Raw genomic sequence first — 26,950 nt, 5'->3', positions numbered from 1 at the left:
AAACATCACCTGTATTTCTATAAACATCACTCACTCATCACTAATCCATGTTAATCATTGAGCTTTTGATGGTGTTCAGTGTTTAATGTCAAATTAAAATTCCATTTGATTGAGGGGGAATTTTGGAGCTGATTATTTGAGCGGATTTACAGCGCAGCACCTTTACTGCTGTTTCTGTGTGAGTCGTTTACACCAACATTTATTCACTATGAGAGAGACACACACCATTTGTGCAGCATTTTTCAACTGAGGAGTTTATTTTTGAAAAGTTTCTCATTTCCAGTCAGGGCGTGTCGATGTTACTGAGGGACGACCTGAAAGAGAAAAGCAGAGGAGAGATTTTTTTACAACAATAATCATCAAACCTTTTATCCTGGTATATAATATTCCCATTGCACTATTCTAGATCATATTACTGCATTCAAAAGTATTCGCTCCACATGTGCTTTGTTTAGTAGCGAGCTCCTGAGGTAATGAACAAGACCCATTCTGTATACGGCCTATTTTTTAAGGAGGCATTACCTGGTCGTTGACAAAAAGGAATGCAGGATTTTCTTTGAAGAATGATGGCAGCAAGACAATGGCTGCATTGACCATATGGGCTATAACAAAACAAAATAAAAAACAGACATCCTTTCAATTCCAGAACCCCATACTGTTTAGTCACTACATAGCATTCTGCTAAATAGAACTCACTTTACTTTTAAACATTACATTACATTATCAAGGTTCCTTGATAATTATTGAATACATTTTGCATTAGGTTTCATTTGCATACTTGTACACAACATTTCAGAAAACTGGTAATACAAAAGATGTCAATGTGAATAATCAGATGAGGTTTTGTGTGGCTATCTATAAGTTGAATTATAAACTATTCCCCTCTAATATAGCTCTCCATGGATATATATACTGTATTATAGACATAAACCTCCTGATAAAACATTAAAAGTTACGCTAAATGCAATGCAAACATCGAGACTCACTGCCCTTTAGTGGTACAGATGGGCCAAATTTGGGCGTCTGGCTCAAGGACTAGAAGTTTCTACAGCGAAAACTGCATAGTGTTCCTTAAATGAAAAACATACACACCTTTTCTTTCCTGCTCATCTTCACATGATTGCAGTGTCTGAGGGCAGGTGTCTTTTAAAGCACCTGTAGAAAATCAGTGATTCAGAAATCAACAATGCTAAACGGTTTGAAAACAAGCACAATTTATATGTCAGTTGCTGAATCCTCTCTAATCCTCTGTAAGACCTGAGCCCTCACAGACTTCACTGGCTCACATTGTGATTGAATTTGTGCTCACTGACCACAGTTACATGCAAGGACTATTATGGTTTTAAACGGAATATTGGCGACATTTGGGTTATGCCAGATACCAGAATACGGCCAAACCGTATTCTGGTATTTGTAATTGATTGATGTCAATCAATCGAGTTTACATGACTTCTGTGCAAACCGAATATCACCACTATTAGTTTAGATTCGGAATAATCCCTGCATGTAACTGTGCTCAATGGCTACACGTTTTTTTTAAGGGAAAAAACTGTACCTTTAGGGGCCTTTTCTAACAACTTTGGTGCAAATTCTCCCATTTTGGCTAGGATGGCTTTATCAGCGTCAATCTGGTGGATTCTTTTCATCTCTCCAAGGAGCTGCAGTAGACACAGAAGAAAATTGATGATTGTACAAACAAAGTTGGTTGTTCTTGAGCTAGACAAATGGCAGATTTACTGTAGGGAGCAGTGGCAGTGTAGTCTTAGTGTATGGGTTAGCAAGCTGTAGCCAGAAAAGATGTGAAAATTCTCAGCTGCCACCACTTGCCACCCTTGAGCAAGGCACGGCGGAAGTCACTTTGGATAAAATGTCTAAATACATAAGTAAGGGATAACGTTCTGCAAGGCGGTCATTATTGTGGAATAACTCCCAACAGGGTGAAGCAGCGCAGCCCGAGGCCTACCTGTGGCATCACTCTGAAGGGAGATATTCCATGATAATGACCACCTCGCAGAATGTTATCCTGCTTATTACACGGCTACCTACTGAAGATATCAATAACATGGCAATGAAGCATTGTTTATCATTGCTTTCATTGTCATTTTAATGATTAAGATGGATAATAGCTTCCGGGGTCTGTTATACTTAGCAACGGTCCGTTATCAAGAAATATCAGACCGTAGAACGTTGGGAAAGCCCACTGAAGTGAATGGAGCATTCTACAGCATTACAAAGAGCCATGTAATAAATAAATAAAAATGTATTTATATTCTCCAATACATATACTTGCAAGATTTGGTCTCATGAGACAGGGAAATTCTTTAAGGACTTCTGCAGTGGTGTGGTTTTGAATGTAGTGCTGGCGATAGGTCTTGGTTCTGTCGAGTCTCTGTAGAATTATGTCAAAACTTGGCCTCGCCTTATGATGCTCCTGCTGCAAAACCTCAATGTGCTGCAGGATGGATCTCAAGTCTTCTGCAGAATCCAAGGAAACCTACAGTGCAGAACCAAAAACAAAAAAGCCAAACTGTTACCTTTGTCATCATCAACGCTGATTTTACATACCAGAAGAACAGAGGGAAGCGGTGATCTGAGTTCAATTTATGCATTTAACCTGCCTCAACAAATGCTGGCGCTCCATTTCTTACCTGTTCACAGCTCCTCTTCTGCAGGCAAACCTCCTCAGTCTCACCTCCCCGCTTTCGTCCTGAATGGCGTGCCGAGTACTTCTCTTTCATTTTGGAAACTTCTTCAGAGTTGATTAGTGGTCTTCTTTCTTTCTTAAATTTGTTTCGAAGTGATTCGAGCAAGGCATCCTAAGGAAAAGAAAACAGTTTCAGTCACTTTTCTGAAATTATACTATGTGAATGAATCTGGTGTCTCTCTTGCAGCAAAACATTTCCACAACATGATCTTGACACCCTCATGTAACCATTGCTTCAAAACCACAATTTGCAGCTGTACATGGGAACAGAGGTCCTAACATCTCAAGACAACAGCCAGCAAGTTAAAGCCTGGGTGCAAAGCCCTCATCTCAATCCTATCAAAAAATTGTGGACAATACTGAAAAAGGTAGCTCTTTTTATTCTGAAATTTAACAAATAATAATAATAATAATAATAATAATAATAATAATAATAATAATAATAATAAACATTTTAAAATTAACTGACCTAAAACAGAAATCCTTTATTCTGATTTAATGATTGACAGTCAGGGAAAAAACCTCTGGTTTCCACTGTATTCAGACCTCATAACCCTAAACTAATTTTGTTACTTACATATCCAGAGCCATATTTCTCCCTGAGAAAAGGGAAGCGAATCAATGTTGATCTCAGTGTTAGAACATATTGAGTGTGAGAGGGATACCTAAGGACATTGACAAAACAGTGTTCAGTGTTTCCCACACACTGACTAAACAAACTATGGTAACACTTTAATTGAAGTTTCAACATAAGAGCGGCATGAACTTGCCATAAACATGACATGACGCGTATCATGTAATGACACTTCAGAATGCTTATGACTGTTGTCATTAAGTTTCATTCGTTTTTGTAATGTCTGACCCCCAAACAGGGTAGACTTTACATTACAAAAACCGAATGACACTTAATGACAACAGTCATAAACATCCTGAAGTGTCATTACATGTTCATGATATGTGTCATGTCATGTTTATGGCAGGTTCATGTCGCTCTTATGTTCAAACCTCAAGTAAAGTGTAACCCAAACGATTTATCTGGCTTCTTCGGAAGATCGTGTAGGGAAAACAGGCTTCACAGAAACTCTACCTACATAAATAATTTTGTAATTCAAAATATAATGAAGGATGAGTGACACTTACATAGTTTTTTGACAGAGGTGGTCGAACAAAGCCTGAATGAGGGCGTTTTTCAGTTTGTTCTTCCCTGGATATTTGAACTGTGGATCTTGTGAAATTAAAGCACTTTTGAGAAAAGGCGGGAGGATGATATCACAGGAAACTGGCGTCACTGTCATCGCTGACGTCTCATATCTCACATGAACTTCATGGCTGTTTTCCCTGTCAATTAGAAAAAATATACATTTACAATAAATTTCATATACTGTAACAACACATTGCATTCTGAGACATCAATGGCTTCCTGAGATTACCTAATTCAATGCCTATCCTAAATGTAAATAACTGTACTGTAGCTCACATTGACAACTTGGCAATTAACATATTGAAATTTGTTTAAGATAAGATAGTACTTTATTCATCCTGAAGGAAATTCAAGAATTACTTAATTTTATTTTATTTAATTACTTACAACTTAAGTTTATCTAGAATAGCCATAAATTGAACTTGGTCCTTAATTTTAGGAAACATTCGTTCGCTCATTCGTTCCGTCATTTTAGTAAGGGTGACGCCATTGACTTCATTTTCTGGATAGAGTGAGAAAAAAATTGGGTTTAGTTTACATGACATATAGACATTTTTATTCTCAATTAAAAAAGAAAAAAAAATTATCTTACCACTAAACAAATGTTTTATGTGGCCGATGGACTAGTGTTATGAACTGCCTGCCAGCTAGTTCATAAAGATCCAACCGGTGATAATCCAACTCTTCACCAGGTTTAAAGAGAATGTGATTAGCTGTTGGGCTTATTTCATAAGCGTGAAAATGGGCATCAAAGGACAAGGTATTGAGAAGTTCAGCGATAATAAACCAATTTGCTCTGGCATTCAAAATCTGTGTGACTTTTATAAAAAGAGGAATTTCATCCTGGAACAAATCCAGGATGAAACGGTCACCAACAGAGTAGGTCATAGTGACTACGTTAACATGCACATCCAAATCGAGCTGCTGTCGGTAATCGAGCTGAAGGTCCCAGCAGGGTGCCAGAGAAATCCAATCCTACATGCACACAACTGAAATCGGGCTATTGAGTGAGGTGCATTGTGCACCCGAGCCACAGGTGGCGCAACACGCCCCATCGTGTTGGTACACTTCCGGTTGTCGTCATGAAGAAGAGCTATTCAAGAGTGTAAACAAAGTTATCAGTTCTGTGTTCTCCATTGCGCGTTTTTCTCCCGTCCATGAATTTTAATATATTCAACTCCTTAAGCTGAATGAGCATGAACTCTGTCTCCTCATTGCTCCAGAAGTGCACGTTTCTGCTTGCCTGTAGCAGTGGGGGTGTGGTCAAGTGCCGGTCTGTGACAGGAGGGCGGAGCCAGGGAAGGTGAGTGGCAGAATCACTTCACCTGACGGTAATTAACCTGTGTTTGTGTGTCTTCCCAGTAACCGCGCCCTATTTAAGGAGGCAGAGGGAGAGCAGAGGGGACAGCTCATCCCGGGACTAGGGGACAGCTCATCCCGGGACTAGAACACAGCGTGCGCGCGCGCGCGCGTGTGTGTGTTTCTCTCAAGAATAAAAGTAGGCTGTTAAACTGAAAAGTCTGACAATAAAAAGCCTATTAGTACCAGAAGCTTTGTCCTGCCGTCCTCTGTGCTCCACCCACACTTCAGAGAGCTCTACATTGCCATTTTCTCTTCTTCGTTTGTTCCTCCTGACCTCTTCTGCTGCTCGCTACTACTGTTGTCATGCCGACCGAGGCTGTTGTGTTTCCCGCTTGTGGTCTCGTCACTCGTCACTTCCGGAAGTAGCTCGACAACTAGCTCGATAGGGTATACATGCACAAAGTAGCTCGGCAGAAATCGCATAAACTAGGTCGTGTAGCTCGATTCCGAGAAATCAAGTTCGGTTCAATTTCAGCCGAATTAAGGTGTATACATGGCATTTTGAACTTCGATTTCAGTCGAGCAACGGCAGAAATTCGATTCTCTCTATGTGCATGTAAACGTAGTGAGTGTCTATATCAACCTCTTTGCAGGTCCAGAATGTTTCCTCTTCTGTCACATTAGCAAGTCTGAGTTTTTCCTTCACAACAATGTCAAGTTCATGATACTTCAAAGGTGAGACTGCTGAGCTTCTCTGTCTCTCAAATTTGTTGCCCGACAGCCAGTCCCAACACTGCCTGAATTGGTTTCTTGTAGCGAGAGAGAGACAGATATTCTTGAAGTTACAGTTTATTTCAGCAACTTGTTTAAAGTACAGGTGCTTTGCCTCGTAACGCATGCACCAATGTGCTCTAGGTGGACCAAACTCCTCAATCAATCGAGGGTAATGAAGCAAGAAATGTACCTTTGGAGTGATCTTATTAGGAAACAATCTCCTGAAATCAACCAAAAAGGAGGAAATCAAAAAGTCCAAATAACTGATCCAACTAGCACTTATAGTAGGTGCCAAGATTATTTCTCCAATTTCCCTAAGGCACAGAAAAAGTTGCCATGTCTTGTTGTCTTTTGGAATTTTGTCTCCAATAATAAAGGGAAGTGTTCGGAATAATGTCCACTTTTCAATTGCTTTCCCTGCAAGTCTACCATCTAACACAAGTCTTTCAGAAATTGGGGCAGGCTTATTTGAAGCATCATTCTGTCCAAAAGTGAACCCTGCCAGAGCAACAGAAATATCCTGCACACCAACTACTTTTTCTCGGTGAAGACTTCTCACAAGTAATTTTATGACATGAGGAACAACTCCTTCAAGAAAGTTGTGCATAACATCCGGAGGGAATGCGTTAGTTACACTGAAGCTTGGTATCTCACTAAAGGCACACGGACCGGTCACTCCATACAATGAGCTTGTATTTGGGTCTTCAGCTACACATTGTAGGTGGTAACTGTGTACATCTGGTGTCCGTAAAACACATTCATCTTCATTTGTTTTCTGTGAAAGGTCCTTATAGTGACATAAACAATACCGGCAAACACGCCCACTGCTAAAGGAACCACGAAAACCTGCAAGGGAGTGTGCAGAGAGGTTGTCTGCTGATACTGTAACTATTGTGCCCGTAAAGCGAAGGTGTCTTCCTTCATATAGCACTTCAATGCCATCAGTTTGCAACTTCTGTATATCAGAAATAAGGGGCTCCAAAATTCTGGCTGACCCGTACTGTTTCAACAAGCTATTATAAACAAGGATTGAAAGATGGATATGCTTTAAATTACTCCTGTATTTTGGGTGAACGTTTCCCAGAGTAAAGTAAAATGCAGAAATTTTGTGTACTGTTTTCCTAGATCCTAGAGGGTTAACAATCTCAAATTCATCGTTATAAAAGTGAAGTCTCAAAAAGAAATCACTATCCCAATGAGAATCCTTACATATAGTCCCATCACAGAAATCTTCCAAACATCCATCATCAACTACGGTCCGATTGATTATGTGCTCTAGAGTGGACTTTTCTCCTAGTATTACTTTCAGTGTCTCTAACAAGGGAGCATATTGATAAGTATGCTTTTTTACCATTTTCTTCAATATTAAGAGTGCATTCAACAGATTCAATCAAATTTAGATGTTCAATGCAGTATTTTTCTAGTTTGTAGGGAGTATTCACTGCGTTAAAACATTGTTCAAATAGAGTATCCTCACTAAACATAGACAGGGGCAAAGTACTAACATCAACTCCACGTTCTTCTAAGGATTTTTCAAATATTTCTGTGAAAGAACCTTGGAAAAAGATTAGCAGTGTTTCAAACCCATAAATAACATCTGTTGGTACACATTTTTGAATAACATTTTTCCTGAAGATACAAAGCAAATATCGCCAACCGTCTTGTGAGTGTTTCAATTAGTGCATTTAAAAGTTCTGATGTAGATACTTGAGAAGCCTGTTCAATTTCTCCACTGGGAGGAGTCTCTGTTGCTTCCAAATATCCTTGAGAGTTTCTGTGTTTTTTGCGGATGTGGTTCTGTAATGATTTCACTCTTGAAAATGTACGTGGGCAGCCATCAAGTCCACAGGTAACTGAAAATGCCTCTAGGTTTTCGTGAAAAAGCTTCAGGTGCTTTAAAAGTTTGTTGTGAGTGGGTTTTTTGATTGGACAAAACGTGCACTGAAAAATGTTGTCCATTCATATGGGCCTACCAATGAAACTGTCCTTTGCATGCCCTAGTCCAGCTTCTTCAAGCCATTCACAAACTTGTGACACTGACCATAAATGTGCCATACCTGTTGAAAATATAAACATGAATTAGAAAAACCATTCAATTTACTTATGAATACCAAAAACATGTAAGCAGCAGCATAACTTAGAAAAACGTTGCTTGGTTTTGAAATGCAGCTATTCAGCTACTCACAAAATGGCGCCCGACCTGTTTGCTATAGCTAGCGATAGCTAAGAATATTCAACTTTTCATTTTGTAATATTGGGATATAAACTTCGTTTCGTCACCCCCACAAATGGCTAATGGTTTTGGTTGATAAGGAGACTAAACTGGTGTAGAACAAGCACTCTTACAAACACTTACCGAAAGGTTAATATGTTAATAAAATCTTCTGGCAGCTTCCACAAAACGCGACCTCCTCCTCCAGCAGAAATTCAGGCGAAAAGGCAGAGTGGAGGGAACGTTCCGCGAGACGGCGGTCGCGCGCGAGAATGTTCAGAGCAGATTCTGGAATGTTCGGCTCAGAGAGGCTGCTCTGACACTCAATGTCTTTGAAATAATTTGCGTTTTAGGCATTATTTGTGCAGGAAAAATTATGCACAAACTGTTTTAGAAATACTAAACAACTATTGCTGGTGACCTGATCACAGTATCCCAATGCCTAATTTGTGCGTAGGTGTGTTCAGTGTGCATCATGACACCGCAAGTAGGCGTAGATAGATCCAAATAACTAGAAAATTATTGTTGTTTGAGCAGTGAAGACAGATTTGTGTAAAAATAGCCTATGTGCATTGACCAGCAAATAGTAAGAAAATGCCAGGCTCTGAAGAACCATTTCCAATGTGAAGAACCTTTCGCATAATGTAATGGTTCATCACAGAGTTTTGACTCTCCATGGAACCATCCAGAGATTTGAAGAACCACTGAAGCACCTTTATTTTTTAGAGTGACAAAGAAAAAAAATAATTACACTAAAATAGACATTACATATTGATTTAACACATTTAATTATTGTGCTGGGCGGCACGGTGGTGTAGTGGTTAGCGCTGTCGCCTCACAGCAAGAAGGTCCGGGTTCGAGCCCCGTGGCCGGCGAGGGCCTTTCTGTGCAGAGTTTGCATGTTCTCCCCGTGTCCGCGTGGGTTTCCTCCGGGTGCTCCGGTTTTCCCCACAGTCCAAAGACATGCAGGTTAGGTTAACTGGTGACTCTAAATTGACCGTAGGTGTGAATGTGAGTGTGAATGGTTGTCTGTGTCTATGTGTCAGCCCTGTGATGACCTGGCGACTTGTCCAGGGTGTACCCCGCCTTTCGCCCGTAGTCAGCTGGGATAGGCTCCAGCTTGCCTGCGACCCTGTAGAACAGGATAAAGCGGCTAGAGATAATGAGAATGAGATGAGAATTATTGTGCTGGCCCTGTAAGGGAGTGAGGGCATTGTGGACTCGGCCGTGCTGTGTGTCTCTTTAGACTCGCTGATTAGTTCCTTTTCGTGGACAGGGGGCTTGGAGTGAAGCTGTTCCACATTAGCTGAACTGGACAGGGTGCAGGCCAAAGCTCTCCGGCTGTATTGTGGAGCTTTCAGAACAGTTATATACAGCCATATAAAACAGTTATCTGTTCAGACTCTATGTCCTCCCTAACAAGCATCCAGACTGGGAAATCTGCGTGCAGACAGGATCTTTTAGATGAAGTTCACCAGATGATTTTCAGAATAACTCAGCTAAAACTCATTTTACAGTTCACTTGGGTTCCAGCACATACAGGTGTTGAGGACAATGAGAAGGTAGACAAGTTGGCAAAAGAAGCACTTAAATCAGAGCAAGTAGAAGTACAGGTTCCACTTAGCAAATCAGAATTTAAAGCAATAATCAAAGAAGGTATTCCGAAACTTTGGCAAGACAAATGGGATAAGGGGGAGAAAGGTAGGCATTTATATGGTATTCAACAAGCGGTAACAGTTCAAAAGATCAGCTCATTCACACGACAGGAGGAAACCTGGTTCACCAGGCTAAGAATAGGACACACAGGACTGAACAGCAGTCTATACACAATAGGGAAGCATGAGACGGGAACGTGCCCATACTGCAGAGAAACAGAAACCGTGAAGCATGTACTTCTGACATGTAGGCAGCACTCTGAAGAGAGAGAACATCTTAAGAGGGGAACAAAGAACTCGGCCACATTGAGCAACCTAATGAGTCTACCTGGAACACAGTTTACAGCCAAAGCAGGAATAGATTTTCTGAAAGAAACACAACTAGCAAGAAGAATTTAGCTTTTTTTTTTGTGCTAATTTATTTACTGATGTCCCAATGTGATCACACCTCAGTCCAGTCGATGGCGGTAATGCACTAAGCTTGCAAGCTGCCAATAAAAATCACAGAAGAAGAAGAGTGAAGCTGTAGTTGTTGTTGGTTTTTATTCCTTCATTTTCTCATCTGAACCCTGGAATGCATCTGTCTGAGTGTTGGTTGTTTTTGTGTTGAACTTACCTGTTAAAGTTGCAGAAACAGTTCATATTTGATGTGGGAAAACTTTAAAAATGGAGCGATGCTAATGCGCTAGCCTGTCAATGGGTTTTTCAGTGTAACGTTACCATTAAGTTAATTGCTAATTGTTCGTTGTGGTCAGTTAATGAGAAATTGAACTTGTTTGTGTATTTGTGTTGTGTATGATCAGTGGCGATCCTAGAGTGATTTACTCCCCGGGCGAAACCCCCTGCTGGTTAACAGCTTTACATGGTCGTTTAAACATTTCTCGTCGTGTGTTGTACGTCGCGGACGCGGCCCGTTATAAATTTGCTGTTACCAGAATGGCAATGATCAAGTCGTAATGTATTACTTAAGACTCTGTGTAATGTCATAGTAGTGTAGTACTATGGTAGTAAAGTCTTTTTGATGACTAGTACAACGTTCCGCTGGCGGGATTGTGCATATTATGGGGCTACGACAAGTTAGGCACACACACACACACTGATGACGTCACCTGCGCAACTTTGGTATCGAGGGCTACCGCATGACGTCACTGCGCTGCAAGGTTTTGTAAAGCGCCATATTGGAAGACCAAGTACACATCTATGCAAGTACATACATTCATAAAACAAACTACACCTGAAATGTAGCCAGGGCCGGTTCTGCCCTAATCTGGACCCGGGTGCAACATCGCGCAACCCCCCCCCCCCCCCCCAAAAAAAAAAAAAAACCCACCAGTCTAAATCAGAACAACCATCACATAACTATAACTATAAACATTTTATATTAACTATTTTAACTAAATGGGCTATAATAAATAAGCCTGCAGGCAGCCACGGCGGGCTGCCTCAGAAAAGTAACCATTTGTCCTACCTTAAAACTCGTTTTGCATTTTCTGCCTCCTTTTTTGTATTTTCGACCCTCCGTTTATTTTCTTTACTTTTCTGAAAACCCGATTTGTGTCCAGACATTTTGTTCTGCTACCAACGAACTAACTCGTCAGGTCTCGTCTCTCGAGCCCGCGGTGATTCCCGTGGGAAGGGCAACAACTGATACGTTTTTACCAATAAACAGCCAATAGGGAGGTTGCAACGTTCAGGCTCTCCTTTGCTCAGAGACACTCAGTAATGCACTTATTCTCTGTCTCCTGGCAGAAAGCTCCTTGGTTTGCTCCCCTTGTGTCTCAATCACAGCTGGTATTCTGAAGAACGACTTCTTTTCACCTTTCCCATCAGCTTTGTTGGAACACCCTAACACAGCACAAAAGTTTACCATTGTAGGTTTATGATGAATCAAGTGCCTCGTGGGTTTAAATTCCGCGCGCTGCCGTTATTTCCCCTGAATCACGAGTTTGTTGGTCTTCCAATATGGCGCAGGGTTTGTTTACTTCCGGTTTCCGGTGACGTCAGTGAAAAGGGTCTGTGGGCTTCCCCATCCAAAATGTTCACACACACACACCCGCCCGTCTTCTTTTTTTTTTTTGCGGGGGGGGGGGCCTTTTTTTTTTCGCGCCCGCACTCGTGCTGCCGCCCCGGGCGGCTGCCCGGTCGGCCCGCCCCCAGGACCGCCCCTGTGTATGATAATTGTGTTAAATAACAAAGCCAAGCAACATGTAACATTTTTTATTTTTATATTGCAGTTTCACAGCGATTCAACAGTAAACATTTGAGAAACTCCCCTGCTGACTCGGTGTTTATAGAGAGCATGCACGTGACGTCACGAGGTCACGTGATATTTGTTTATCCGCCATCTTGGACGGCAAGGCCGCGCATAGAACTTAGACGAACCCGTTCTAATTATCCAGTGTGTGGGAGTAGATCTTTCGAGACTGGTTATATCTTGTTCAGCATTTGGTTGTACCAATAGACGGGGCCAAAAGGAGGGCCTGTCATTTTATAGATTCCCCGCAGACGAGGAGAGACGCGCAAAATGGGTGTCCGCTGTGCGAAGAGAAAACTGGAACCCCAGTTCTACCAGCCGAATTTGTAGTGAACACTTCATATCAGGTAGGTGTGATCTTCTAATTCAATACTCCTAGTACATCTGTTAAGTTGATTTTCGGATTGAATGATAGCTGCATACTTAGAAACTAGACAGTCTCTAACGTTTAAAATGGCGATGCCTAGCCCTACTACCCTGGCCTAGTCTATGACAATGTTTTATCTTTTTGGCTCATATATGCCTTTGAAAGGCCAATCCATAGTAGGGATGGCGAAAACTAAAAAAAATCTTGACCGACCACCGAGCCTCATTAGCCGGTTAAAGTCGGTTAACCTATGAGTTTAAACAGGGATGCAAACGGCGGATGCGCCTTTTTCACGGCTGAATCGGGCAGATCCGATTTTTTTTTTTTTGGGGGGGGGGGGGGGGGGGGGCGTTGGAGTGTCTGAATAATTTCATCAAAGTAAATTCTGTATTAAAATTACTAAATGAGCAAATGCCATTACAGTCCATGAAACATAGGAAGTATACAGTAAGTGTGAGAAGAAAACAGTAAATCAGAAAGCTGCGCACATTTGCGCAGCTTCCGCGAAAACGTGCGCAGCTTTCTGATTTACTGTTTTTCAGACAAAAACACACATTTACAACCCTGTCATTATCTGGAACTGAGTTTAGATTTTGAACATTCTTACGACAAAACGTCCTGCATAGTCTCTTTATGATAAAAGTCTTTATGCCACTTACCCGTGAGGTTATCAATAGACATTGTTCTTCGGAACCTTCCAGAGGTATAGTTGGGATACCCATCCCGCAACAAAATATTTATAAGCTTCCAGGCTCTTGTAAGCTTTGAGGGCTTTGCCAGTGTAACACGAGTCACGATTAACAAGAAAATTGTAAATGTCGTGGTAGGCCAGATCGGGCAAATCGCCGGGACCGCAGCTCCGAATTCCCCTGAACAAGGATTGCGGCAAGTTGTCCGGTTCTGCAATCCCCAACCTGGAACACTTTTCCACGTAACGCTGCCTCACGTCACCTTCAAGATGCTGAACAAACTTAGACAAGTTATCGCGCGATGTAGATGGGGTATTTTCCGAATTTTCTTGGGGATTACTCCCTGGATCCATTACGCTCGCGCAAGGTAAACAATCCTGATGCCGTCCAATATGGCGGAGTACACACGTGCGGGTCACGTGACTGCACATCCTCTATAGACGAGTTCACAAACACGGCAACGCGCAAGGAGTTGTGGGAAAGGTCAAAGGTTAAGGCCTCATAAACGAGCGGAAGTAGAGCACGTCAACAATGGCGGAGGCTACAGGCTCGCTGTGGGGACACTGTTGTGTTGTTGATTGCCACAATGGACGTCGACTGCTTGAACAGTGGATGTGAGAAGACTGTAGTGTACATTTAAGTGAGTGTATACAGAAAAAATTATGTGAATCCGAGCACACAGTTTAACGCAAAAGTTTGTTTATATCCCGACCGTGTCAGCTGTCAGATTCATGTTCATGGACCCGCCTTGATTTTCCCTCTCGCCGATAATCATTGTCTGTAGTGAGTATTATCATGAATGCGATCACTTCCTGTCGCTGGGCACCCTTATTCAAAGGCATCATTTCCCAACCCCTTGTATCTGTGCGTTTAATTGATCTAGTAGATCTTGTTTATTTCAGTATCTATCCAATCTAGCTTTTTCACATTTATATGATGTAATTTTAGGATTTAAGCACAATGTTGGCGCCTGCACATGCCCTCCACCTTTCTTGCTGTTCACCTTTCCTACTGAAAGGCAGAATCCTGATGCACGGAAAGAATGGATTCGGCGCATTAACATTAATTGGACTAATCTATGACTGATGAGTATAGTAAGTGATACTAGTACTGATACAATAAAACAGACGACTGTAATCTGGTAGGCAGCACGACTTATATTATTATTTCTCCGTGTCAGATATAGAACTAGAACTATGAGTCGTTGACCTGTCAAAAACTGCAGTGGGCGTGGCAGTATCACCGGGTACATACCTCGATTTTTCTTCATCTTCTTTGGACGGTACAGGCTGGATTTTCAAAATATCTGTGGCATATGCAAGCGCCCTTAACTCTTCTACCCCCATGGTAGTTGGCAATCCCCGTTCTCTCATATGCCTCTGCAATTCTGCCTTCTTCCATAAGGCCTATTTGCTAAGGTTTGGCTTGTTTGCCACCATGTTTTCATCTCCGATGAGGCCTCGACCTTTGACCCCTGCGCATGCGCGGTGATGCGTGTGAACTGGTCTATTGAGGTATTTCACCCACGTGACCAAGTCACGTGATGCAGCCATTTTGGACGGCACGCTTAAGTCCTTCAGTGCAAGGCAGTATGAGATGGTGGAGACCTTTGCACATTTTAACAAGAAAGTAAGCTGTGATTCGTGTTAAATTGGATCTGTCTTTTATCACAAACGCTGTACCCAGCCTTGGTATGGAGCCAAGGTTGTCGACAGAAGTCAACAGTTTGATGAAGGATGACCCCAGCAGTTTGAAACGGTACAAGGTAGGCTATGTTCACAACACTGTCTTGTTACTCGGGGGATCCGAGATCCCCTGAAACAGACATGAGATCCTTTGAAAACATGATTTGGGAAATGTTGGGGGGTCTCTAAAATATCGGCAAAATGATGTTTATTGACATAGCAATCGTGTGTAATGGGAAGCATTTGCATATCTGAAGTGTTGTGTTTACATGACAACGACTGCTGCTGCCAGGTTGGTTGTTGAGTAGCCTGACTCTCTTTTTTTTTTTCCTTGCGTGTGGTATCATTGTTGACGCGAGGTTGTTTTTTGAACATGCCAATGCGGACACGATTTCCCCTGATGAGTTATGACTTCAGACGCAATGCGTGTGTGGAGTCCGCGTGATATGTGCATAAGATAGGCTTCTCATGTGTTTGGAGATCCGCACTCTTTTTTCTTTTTCTCTTTCTTTCTTTTTACTTAATTTCCCTGTTTATTTCTGTGTCCCGTTTCTTTCTAGCCTCTGTTATTGCGTTTTATGTCTGATGTCTGCTACATGCAACCCTAGACAAATTAACACTGCCTTGTTTCACTGCTCAGATGGGTTAACAAACACTGACCCATTTACTGTTTGCTATATATTTTATCAAAATTGCGTTAACTGATAAACTAACCTGAAATGAAATGATCACTGCAAAGTCTGGAGTACTCTGTTGGCTCCCAATCCTGTCTCTTCACAGCTGTAATCCCTCTTGTCTGGGTCAGTAGGAAACCGGTAGTGATGTGTCGGTCGCGAACGATCCGGTTCAAAGAGCCGGCTCTTTGAAGTGAACGACGGGAGCCGGCTCTTCGGTGGGAGCCGAATTAGTTTTTTGTCCTTAGGTGCCTCAGAGAGAGAGAGACTTTCACAAAAAAAGTTGCTGTCCGATTGCGTCTTTGTGTTGTCTATTACCATTCAAAGGAAAAAAAGTAGCATGGTGTACGCCTACTTTTTTTGGTTGATGTCATTCACAGCTGCGAAAATAGGAAAATTGGTGTAATGCTTAAAGCTGTGGAGCGCAGGGGAGAGGAGTCTGTGAGGCACCTGAGGAGGGGAAAATCAGCTGTGTATTTTATATTGGTAATAGAACACAGTTTTGCATTATGTTTGTGAAAAAATAATTTATTAATTGGTAAGTTTTATTTCTATAGCTAGATCATTGTTCCACTGCTGTACTTTACAAAGCTTTACAATGGCTACAAAAACTAAAAAATAAAATGGAAAACATCCTATTGATAAAATATAAATAATGTAATTAATTAACTAGTTAATTGCAGCAATTAAATCAAAAATAAAATCTCAGGAGCCGTTTGGGAGCCGAAAGAGCCGGCTCCTTATAGTAAGAAGAGCCAAAAGAGCCGAAATTCCCATCACTAGAAACCGGTAAAAGGAGCGTCCTGCACGCTGTCCCTGTCTGTTGTGGCAGCCCACAGCACAACAAGCAAACGCCATGGTTATTTATAGAGTGCTTACTGACAAATTAATCTATTCTAGGTGTCTGTAACACGTTTTTTTTCAAGCCGGTTCTCCCTCTCTGTCTGCAGCGTTAGTATGTAGCTTGACGTTCAAAATGGCGGACACCGGGGCGTCACGTGACCCTGCGACGTCAGGTGAAATACCTCAATTGAAGAACTCTGTTCACGATCTGCCAAGTCCACAACAACTAACAAGGGCAGAATAATTATATTCCAGTCCTCCAACAACAGATTTACAGTTTATCACAAGATGTTTACAGGAAATTGTGACTGAATATACAGGACAAGGACAGACTTAATGATTCATGTGGAAGATTAATAATTGGTGAACTTAACAAAACAGAAAATCCTTTCACGATGCTAATCTGTTAGCTGTTATGCTAACATTCCGTGAATTCTTAGCTTGTTAGCTATGTACATTATCAACCCTGGTGATTTATAGAAAGAAAAAAAAAGCTACATTCACTGAGAAAAATATTTGAGGAAATATTAATAACTGAATAATATTATACACTTGATGTATTGCTATAATTGAGACAGTCAGTAGACAGATAATATAATGAGATACAGACAGAAAAACACATTACTGCGATTCATTTTCATTTCCTCTGAGATTACAATATGATAAGTTTGTCGAAGTGATACAATGATCATTGATCTAATATTAATAAAACTGTAAAGCTGGAAAATTTCATTTGAATATTTAAAAAAAAAATAATGTGCCAGCAATTATAGCAGTTGTTTATGATAATGCAGATGATTGGGGTTTTTTTAATTTTCTGATTATTTTTATATAATGGTCACAATTATAATATTAAATCTCCTAAAAGACAGAAAATGATCTAATATAAATAAATATTAGGAAATCTAAAATACTTTCCTCATGTTCCATCTTTATTGGACTTAAACTCTCTATATAAAAGTAAAGCTGTTCATCTTAATTTTAAAAATGTCAAATCATTTAATATTTTATTTTGGATCACACAATCTCACAGTTGATCCACAATAATGCAGCCAGAACCCAGCGTATAGAGGCTGAGTGAATGTGGTGTGGACTCTGTGGAGGAGCTTCATCGTGTCAGAGACGCTGTAGAAGGACAGAGTTCCTGCACTGTGATCCACATACACTCCTATTCTGGAGGGGGATGGAACTCTGAGATCAGTCTCAATGTTGTTGTGCCAGAAAGAGAGAGGAGAAGAAGAAGAAGAACACTGCAGACTCCAGGACTGATTGTTGAGTCCAAACCAACACTCATTACCCGGTCCTTTCCTTCTGATGTCTTTATATGAGACTGATATGAACACATATCCCTTACTGCCCCACTCCACCTCCCAGTAACAGCGTCCACACACTCTCTCCTTACACAACACCTGACAGTAGGAGTCAAATCTCTCTGGATGATCAGAGTACGGCTGATTTCTCTCACTGTACGTCACCACTCTGTTCTTCTCAGACAGAATGAGGTGATAATGTACTGTGTTGGGATCCAGAGTCAGATCACAGAAATCTAAACACATGAGAAATGTGAACATGTTAGATATTAATCACAGCATAGATTTATGTGGAGAGTGAGACAGTGTGTGTGTGTGTGTGTGTGTGTGTTTTACACGTACAGTGCAGAAAATCTTCTCTGCTCTTTGGTTCTGAGGGTAAAATCATCTGAACTGCTGCAGCTGTGGAGACACAGAAACACAATGGAGATGAAAAATCCGGTTCTGTAAAAGACGGAAACAGTTTAAAGTGATACAATTTGTGCCTGATGTTTAATCAGCGTTTTATTTTAGAAAACACATTCTCTAGGTGTGGGATTTAAATGTGATTTTTGAACGACGGAGAAATAAACTTTATTAATAACATGAGCACGAGCAGAGAGCTGCTTTGGAACTAATGACTACAGAATAAATGTTATGACTGAATAAATGTTATTCATATGACTTATGAACTCTCTCTCTCTCTGTCTTTGGAGGAATGTGTGAATAAATGTGTGTGTGTGTGTCCTCTATACTTTATTAATAGTACAATCACTGAAAACAAAACAGAAGCTTTGACACTATTAAGACCTGAATAAAAAGTGTAAGTGTATAAAATCATCTTTCCAGTCGAGAGCAGCAATAACAGGAAGTTCACGTCATCATCTGAAATCATTTCTGTGTGTTTTGGGGAAATCTGATGTCTCTCTTTACTGTGCTGCAGAGAAAGTAAAGATTTCCCAGCAGGACGATTTCTCTCACCAGGTTCAGGGATTTTGATGAATTCCTCCTGGCAGAATTCCTCGAGTCTCTTTTTCAGATCAGAGAGAGATTTCCTCACTCCATCAAATGAGAGATGTTGATTGACAGTGATGCTGGGTGAGTCCTCACGTCCAGAAGAGACACAGAGAGACTGGAAACTCTACAGACAGAAAGAAAAAACATCATGGAGAAGGAGAAAGGTGGAGAAATATTCATGAGATTATTCAGACTGGTGTGTGTGTGTGTGTGTGTGTGTGTGTGTGTTACCTGGAGGAAATGGATGTGATCGTGTGTGTGTGAAAGCTGCTCCAGCTCAGTGACTGTCCTCTGAAGATCAGCAATCTCCTGCTCCAGTTGCTCCAGGAGTCGTTCAGCTCGACTCAGTTCAGCCTTCTCCTGATCTCTGATCAGCTCCGTCACCTCCCAGCGCTTTTTCTCCATGGAGCTGATCAGCTCAGTAAAGATCCTCTCACTGTCCTCCACTGCTGTCTGTGCACTGCGCTGTTAGGACACACACACACACACAAGATTTAAAGCTCATCTATCATTCCCTCTCTTACTGGGACTGTAAATGACTCGTTGTCCATGTTGTGTGTGTTTCTAGGAGCAGCTCTGTCTCTGCTCACTGCTCACCTTTATAGTGTTCACAGCCTGTTTCAGCTCCTGCACCTTCTTCTGCTTCTCCTGGATTCTCTGCTGGGATTTCATCTGCTCCTCCTTTAACTCACTCTGTGAACATTTAGCTGTTTAGAGGTTTGTTATTTTTCCTCCACTTCCTCCTGCATCTGCTCCTTCTATATACATGAGCTCACACCCACACGGCTAATGTTGTTCTAATTGGCAGAGGAGAGATCTGGCCCAGTTATGCTGGCGTAGAGCATCGATGGGATTTAAACTCATCATCTCCTGACTGGAAGGTGAATGTTTTTTGCTGCATCATTCAGGAGGTTTAACTGTTAATGAGTTTATCACATTTTACACAGCAGTGTCTCGAGCTGTTCTGTAAAGCGAGTGTGTACTGTGTGTGTGTTTAATAGTTGTGACTTGTGTGCACATGCTTAAGCTGTAAAAGTCTGGATGATGGTGCCACACCCAAGATTTGCCCTCTGAACAACAATACATTAAACATTCTCTTAAAGCAAGACAGACTTTTGATTTCATAAAATCAGTGAAATTTAGTTCCCTCTGAAATTTGGTCATTGTGATTCATGTTTATTTCTGTAATATCTCAAAAAAATATCAGGCCCTTCTGAGGCTGGGAAGTTATTTAATTTGAGGGGATTAAAGCAAATAATGTGCATGAAATTGCGCGCTTTGCGCAGTCAAGTAGATAGACCGCTGTGCACATGTTTTCATCGTATGGGCACTGACCCAGTTACGTCATTTTGCTGTGAGACGAGGAGCTAATCATAACATTCACATTGCAAGTTCAGTGCTCAAGTTGTGACAGAAAATATGACGGCGCCAATGGATCCTACACATCAAATGCTGGTTCATCTGTTTCTCCCTGTCGTAAATATTATAATTAGTGAATAAAAGGCTGCAATTAGACCAAATATGTATCTTTTTGAGGTGAACTTGAGCCTGGTCACTCATCTTGTTGAAGCTCGTTTTTCATTGAGCGTATTCTAGCCAATAATAATTTGGCAAAACGAAAATTATGTATTGATTTCACAATGTAAATATTATTCCTGTGCATTACATAGTTTTCGTAGAAGGTCCTTTTTTTATCATTGCGATGGTGAAGACCGCTGAGTGAAAATGTGTGTAATTAGACGATACACCTATATTGCACAACTTCTGGTGAACAACCTCTCGATTCACTATCATACTGTGCACTGTATTTCACTGAGCAAGACAGTATACAATTATTTTCACTGTGGCAGTGGGGGCGTGGGCAAGCACTGGTTTATGAATGGAGAGTGAGGCCTGTGCTGTGTGTGTGTGTGTGTGTGTGTGTGTGTGTGTGTGTGTGTGTGCAGTGAGGATCTCTTCCCCTGGCTGAAATCACATCGGTACTGTGACACACAATTTATTTTGAAACTGCTGAAAAGCGTGTTTTGTGTTAAGAGACAGTTTAAAAAATAAATGAACGTGACATTGATCCCGCCTGCCTGTTTCAGTGTCCACTATATCATGAAGCCATTACGTTCATCTTTTTGATTTTTGTGTTTGCTAATGTTTTTGCCAAGCATAGTGATCAGAAGTAATAGTTTTGGGAATACGAACCCTCCACTATCTTTGTAATGCCACTAATAGACTTTCCTAAACTCGACTTTAGTATAACCTTGTGAATTTCCTGTATAACCCACCCGTTTCAGACATGATCCCGAGGAGAGAAAAAAAATCCCTAAAGTTTGATTGAAGGAGTGATAGGATAGAGATATAAAAAGTCCACACACCCCGTTGAAATGATAGGTTTTTCTGATCTAAAAAAAATGAGACCACGATAAATCATTTCAAAACTTTCCCCCCTTTAATGTGACCTATAACCTGGACAATTCAATAGAAAAACAAACAAATCTGTTAGGGGGGAAAAACATAAAATAAATCACATACAATAAGTTGGTTGCATAAGTGTGCACACCCTTAAACTAATACTTTCTTGAAGCACCTTTTGATTTAATTACAGCATTCAGTCTTTTTGGGTCGGAGTCTATCAGCCTGTCACATCTAGACTTGGCAATATTTGTCCACTCTTCCTTGCAAAAGCGCTCCAGATCTGTCAGATTGCGAGGGCGTCTCTTGTGCACAGCCCTCTTCAGGTCACCCCACAGATTTTCAATTGGATTTAGGTCTGGGCTCTGGCTGGCCCGTTCCAAAACTTTTTTGGGGTCATTGTCATGCTGAAAGATGAAATTCATCTTCAGCTTTTTAGCAGACACCTGAAGGTTTTGGGCCAAAATTCACTGATATTTAGAACTGTTCATAATTCCCTCCCCCTTGACTAAAGCCCCTGTTCCAGCTGAAGAAAAACAACCCCAATACATGATGCTGCCACCACCATGCTTCACCGTGGGTATGGGGTTCTTTTGGTGATGCGCAGTGTTGTTTTTGCGCCAAACATACCTTTTGGAATTTTGGCCAAAAAGTTCAACCTTGGTTTCATCAAACCATAACACATTTTCCCACATGCTTTTGAGAGAGGTGATGTATATATTTTTGCAAAATTTAGCGGGGCCTGGATGTTTTTCTTTGACCCTACCTCACAGTCCAGACATATGGAGAATATAGGAGATTGTTGTGGCGGCACGGTGGTGTAGTGATTAGCGCTGTCGCCTCACAGCAAGAAGGTCCGGGTTCGAGCCCGTGGCCGGCGAGGGCCTTTCTGTGTGGAGTTTGCATGTTCTCCCCGTGCCCGCGTGGGTTTCCCCCACAGTCCAAAGACATGCAGGTTAGGTTAACTGGTGACTCTAAATTGACCGTAGGTGTGAATGTGAGTGTGAATGGTTGTCTGTGTCTATGTGTCAGCCCTGTGATGACCTGGCGACTTGTCCAGGGTGTGCCCCGCCTTTCGCCCGTAGTCAGCTGGGATAGGCTCCAGCTTGCCTGCAGCCCTGTAGAACAGGATAAAGCGGCTAGAGATAATGAGATGAGATGAGGAGATTGTTGTCGCATGTAGTACACAGCCAGTACTTGCCAGAAATTCCTGCAGCTCCTTCAGTGTTGCTGTAGGCCTCTTGGCAGCCTCCCTGACCAGTTTTCATCTTGTCTTTTCATCAATTTTGGAGGGACGTCCAGTTCTCGGTATTGTCAATCAGTGCATTTACATGCACATAGAGAAAATCGAATTTCTGCCGTAGCTCGACTGAAATCGAAGTTCTAAATGCCATGGAAACACCTTAGCTCGGCTGAAATCGAACCGAACTGGATATTTCGTAATCGAGCTACGCGACCTAGATTATGCGATTGTAGCCGAGCTACTTAGCGCATGTAAACCCTGTCGAGCTACTTACTTCAGCACTGCCCCTTCCGGAAGTGACGAGTGACGAGACCACAAGCGGGAAACACAACAGCCTCGGTCGGCATGACACTTCACCTTAGCCGCCACTTTATTAGGAACACTTGTGTCTGGGCATGTACGCACCCATTTCCAATTAGTTGGTAAGTTATTAGCATGTTAGCAGGCTAACAGTTAATATGTTCACCATTACAGATCAACTTCAACTTAGTGGCCATTTTATTAGGAACACTTCTGTTTGTACATACAAACACTCTTCTTGTGAAAACGGAACTGATAACTTTGTTTATACTCTTGAATAGCTCTTCTTCATGACGACAACCGGAAGTGGACCAACACGATGGGGCGTGTAGCGCCACCTGTGGCTTGGGTGCACAATGTACCTCACACAATAGCTCGATTTCCTTGTGTGCATGTAGGATTGGATTCCTCTGGCACCCCTGCTGGGACCCTTAGCTCGATTACCGACAGCAGCTCGATTTGGATGTGCATGTAAACGCACTGACTGTTGTCCCATATTATCTCCACTTCTTGATAACTGTCTTCACTGTGCTCCATGGTATATCTAATGGTGTGGAAATGTTTTTGTCCCCTTCTCCTGACTGATACCTTTCAACAATGAGATCCCTTTGATGCTTTGTAAGCTGTCTGTGAATCCTGGCTTTTACTGCAGGATGCAACTGAGTAAATGTCTGAACTTTATTTGGGGTTAATCAGAGTCATTTTAATTGATGGCAGGTGTGAACCCCAAAAGACTGAATGCTGTAATTAAATCAAAAGGTGTTAAACGCAATTAGTTTGGTCCGGCGTTTCCTTTCCTTCCCAATACAGTCTTTTCTTCTCACTTCCTGTTACTGTAGTCGGTCTTCCATGTTTCAAGCGCGCAGTCACATGTTCTATTGTTATCTCAGGTTGCAAATTTGTATCCCACAATGTGTTGCGAATGGCGAAACCCCACCATGTCATGCGTGACGTAGTATCTTGGTTTAGCTCACGGTGAGGCAAGAAAAAAATGGCAGAGAATTTAGGGCCACAGGGCTCTAAATTCATGAATTGTTCTTTTAGGGAAAAAAGTAATAAAATTTGAAGTCTGTGATTCGAGTTCAGTAGCTTTTTGTCCACTAACAAAACATAATTGGGTGTCAGGGAAAATTCTATTTATGGCCTAAATTAAAAAAATCTGAAAGGCAGTCTACCTTTAATGATGTTATATTACACTTTAAAAATCTTTTAGTTCATTGGCAAATCTTTCTGATGAACAAACAATCGTAACATTTTTAAACCTTCGATTAATTTGTAACCAGATTAAAACATCTGATTGTAGACACGAGTAAAATTAGGATGAATTCGTTCTGAAAATGTTTCTAAAACATTCTCACCTGTTTTTCAGTTCTTTCCGCTGCAGCTGCGACTGTGTCATGACCTCTGTGTTCATGCATCGTACAGAGATAACAGATGAAGCTTTGGTCAGTACGACAGTAGATCTCCAGCACTTTATCATGCTCAGAGCAGATCTTCTCTTGTAGATTTCCAGAAGCTTCGACTAACTTGTGCTTTTTCAATCCAGGAACTTCGTAGTGAGGTTTCAGATGAGTTTCACAAAAGGCGGCCAGACACATCAGACAGGACTTGACGGCTTTGTGTTTTCTCCCGGTGCAGAAATCACACTCCACATCTCCAGGTCCAGCGTAACAGTGAGCAGGAGAAGCAGCTTGGACTTCAGTCTTCTTCAGTTTCTCCACCACTTCAGACAGCATGTTGTTTCTGTGTAGAACAGGCCTTGGTGTGAAAGTGTCTCTGCACTGAGGACAGCGATAAACTCCGCTCTTCTCATCCTGATCCCAGCAGTCATTAATACACACCTTACAGAAACTGTGACCACAGTGGATCGTCACTGGATCCTTCAGTAGATCTAGACAAACTGGACAGATGAACTGGTCCTGATCTACTGAAATACTGGCCTCGGCCATTTTCCTGAACTCACGCACTGCGAGACAAAGAGAGAGGAAGTCTCTAAGTTTCTTTTCCTCTGAAATGCAAAGTCATTTCCTGGTTGTGTGTGTATGACGGAGAGAGAGAGAGAGAGAGAGAGAGGAGGAGGAGCGCAAAGACAGAGTTCATGAACGTTCCTCTGTTAACCATTTCATGGACACAGTTTTTTCTGAGGCAAAATATAAACCTCCAAACTGCACAATATAACATTCTGTACAGCCATGTGAAAAAAATAAGTACATCCCAAGGAAATTGTGAAATTGTTGACTTTTCTCAACACATTAAACAAGCAAATATTTCACCCTCTTTGATACAATGCTTGTAGATAAACATGATATACTCCAATAAACAACACATAAAATCGACATTTTATCCACATTTTCTTAATTTAAATAAAAAATATATAAATAAAAAAGTTAGGACACCCTAGAAAAAAGTATGTACACCCTTACATTTATCATACTTTCAAGTCCATAAAATTAGAACCAGGTGTTCCAGATTAGGTGCCGTTGATTAGAACCTCCTGCAGCTGTAAGTGCAGGTGGAACCTGTCTTATTTAAACCTGCCATCTAGGGTCTGGTATTCTCTTTGCTTTTGAAGTGTGTGGTTTCATCATGCCAAAATCTAAAAAGTTCCCGAAGGACCTCAGAAAAGTGTTGCGGGTACCAATGAATCTGGCAAGGGATTGAAAAATATCTCGATGAGAAATTAATAATTCCACTGTAAGGAAAATCATCTACAAGTGGTGTCGATTTCAATCAACTGCCAATTTGTCCAGGACTAGCCGCCTCAGCAAATTCAGCCCAAGAGCAGAACATTTGATGCTCAACAAAGTCTCGAGGAATCCCAAAATTTCATCACTGGATCTCAAGGTAACTCTTGCACCTGTTGGTGTGAAAGTGCACACATCTACAATCAGAAAGAGATTGGACAAATTTGACCTGCATGGGAGGCATGCCAGGAAAAAGCCTGTGCTGTCCAAAAGGAACATTAAAAGAAGACTACAGTTTGCCAACGAACATAAAGGAAAAGACAAGGCCTTTTGGTCTCACATGCTCTGGACAGACGAATCAATAGTAGAGATGTTTGACCACAGTAAGAGTGCACATGTGACACAGACCAAAGAGCTTTTCAGCAGAAAAGCTCATACCATTTGTGAAGCATCATGGTATGGTTTGGTGTTTCTTCACTGCCTCAGGGACTGGGAAGTGTGCATTAATGGATTTAACTATAAATTCTGAATCCCATCAAAGAGTGTTTGAAGATAATGTGAGGCCATCTGTTCAAAAGTTGAAGTTGAACCAGAGGTAGACCTTTCAACAAGGTAACGATCCTAAGCACACGAGCAAATCAACCAAGGAACTGCTGAAAAAGAAAAAATGGAGGGTTATGGAATGACCTAGTCAAAGCCCAGATTTGCACCCCATTGAAATCTTGTTGGGAGATTTGAAAAGGGCAGAACATACAAGAAAACCCTGAAACATCTTGCAACTGAAGGAATTTTGCATGGAACAGAGGTCAAACATTTCAGCAATCTGATATCAGAGACTGTTGGATGATTTGGAGAAACACCTTCAAAAAGTTATTTCTGTTAAAGGGGGCACTACTAGATTTTGAAGTAAAGGGTGTACTTACTTTCTCCATAGAAGAATATTACATCTATTTGTTATTGAATAAATCTCTCGATAATTCTATTCAATAAATGATTGAAAGAGCTTACTTTTCCTGCTGTTTTGTTCAAGTATCTCACCTTTATCTGGAGGCACTGTATCAAAAGAGTGAAATGTTTGCTTGTTTAAATATGTTGAGAAAAGTTTCTAATTTCCATTTGATGGACTTATTTTTTTCACGACTGTATGTGTAAGCTTGTACACTGGTCTGTGCAACACTTGCATACATTTTCCAAGGAATCTATTAATAATCTAAGGACCTCCATACTAAAAGTAAATCCGTCGGTACATCCATTTAACAATTGTTCTGTTTTCATAAATTTATGACTCATTAAGACTAATAAATAAAATAAATCACAAATATTGTGATGTGGATGCTTTCACATAAAGTAAAATGAAAATAGTATACATACCTTAAAAGAGGAGAGGGGAGAAAGAGCCGAGAGGGGAGAGAATGCATTTAAGATCCAGCACAGAGCTGTTTGTGTGTACCTGTGTGTCTGTGTGTGTCTCAGAGTGAGACTGGGAAGCGATAAAATAGCTGACAAGCGAACGCTGATAGTGAAGTGAATAAAGCAGTAAAAGTACGTAGGCAACTTGGCTCCATCACATTAGTCTCTCAACCCCGATGTGTCACACTGGTGCCAAAACCTGGGACCGATGCTGACAGTGGCATAGCCAGGATTTTTTACATGG

At 41.3% G+C, this 26,950-nt stretch overlaps 2 protein-coding genes across 2 annotated transcripts; both read right to left on the bottom strand.

Moving 5' to 3' along the window:
- Positions 1–299: 299 nt before the first annotated feature.
- LOC132868874 (uncharacterized) lies at positions 300–3,946 on the bottom strand. The gene is made up of 8 exons (XM_060902125.1): positions 3,845–3,946; positions 3,282–3,369; positions 2,649–2,816; positions 2,330–2,494; positions 1,556–1,658; positions 1,093–1,155; positions 523–602; positions 300–314 (listed from the first exon to the last, which is right to left on the bottom strand). Coding segments are annotated over exons 1-8 (684 nt in total). The 5' UTR covers positions 3,847–3,946.
- A 12,645-nt stretch (positions 3,947–16,591) lies between these two features.
- On the bottom strand, positions 16,592–24,653 carry LOC132881425 (tripartite motif-containing protein 16-like). Its single transcript, XM_060913879.1, has 6 exons — positions 23,971–24,653; positions 19,264–19,359; positions 18,898–19,131; positions 18,631–18,790; positions 18,013–18,072; positions 16,592–17,906 (listed from the first exon to the last, which is right to left on the bottom strand). Exons 1-6 carry the CDS (start codon positions 24,559–24,561, stop codon positions 17,368–17,370), a joined length of 1,680 nt encoding a protein of 559 aa, XP_060769862.1. The 5' UTR covers positions 24,562–24,653; the 3' UTR covers positions 16,592–17,367.
- Positions 24,654–26,950: the final 2,297 nt, after the last annotated feature.

This window comes from Neoarius graeffei, chromosome 2, assembly GCF_027579695.1.
Source record: "Neoarius graeffei isolate fNeoGra1 chromosome 2, fNeoGra1.pri, whole genome shotgun sequence".
Lineage (NCBI taxonomy): Eukaryota > Metazoa > Chordata > Actinopteri > Siluriformes > Ariidae > Neoarius > Neoarius graeffei.
The sequence above is the reverse complement of the archived record's forward strand: the minus strand, read 5'-3'. Positions and strand labels throughout refer to the sequence as shown.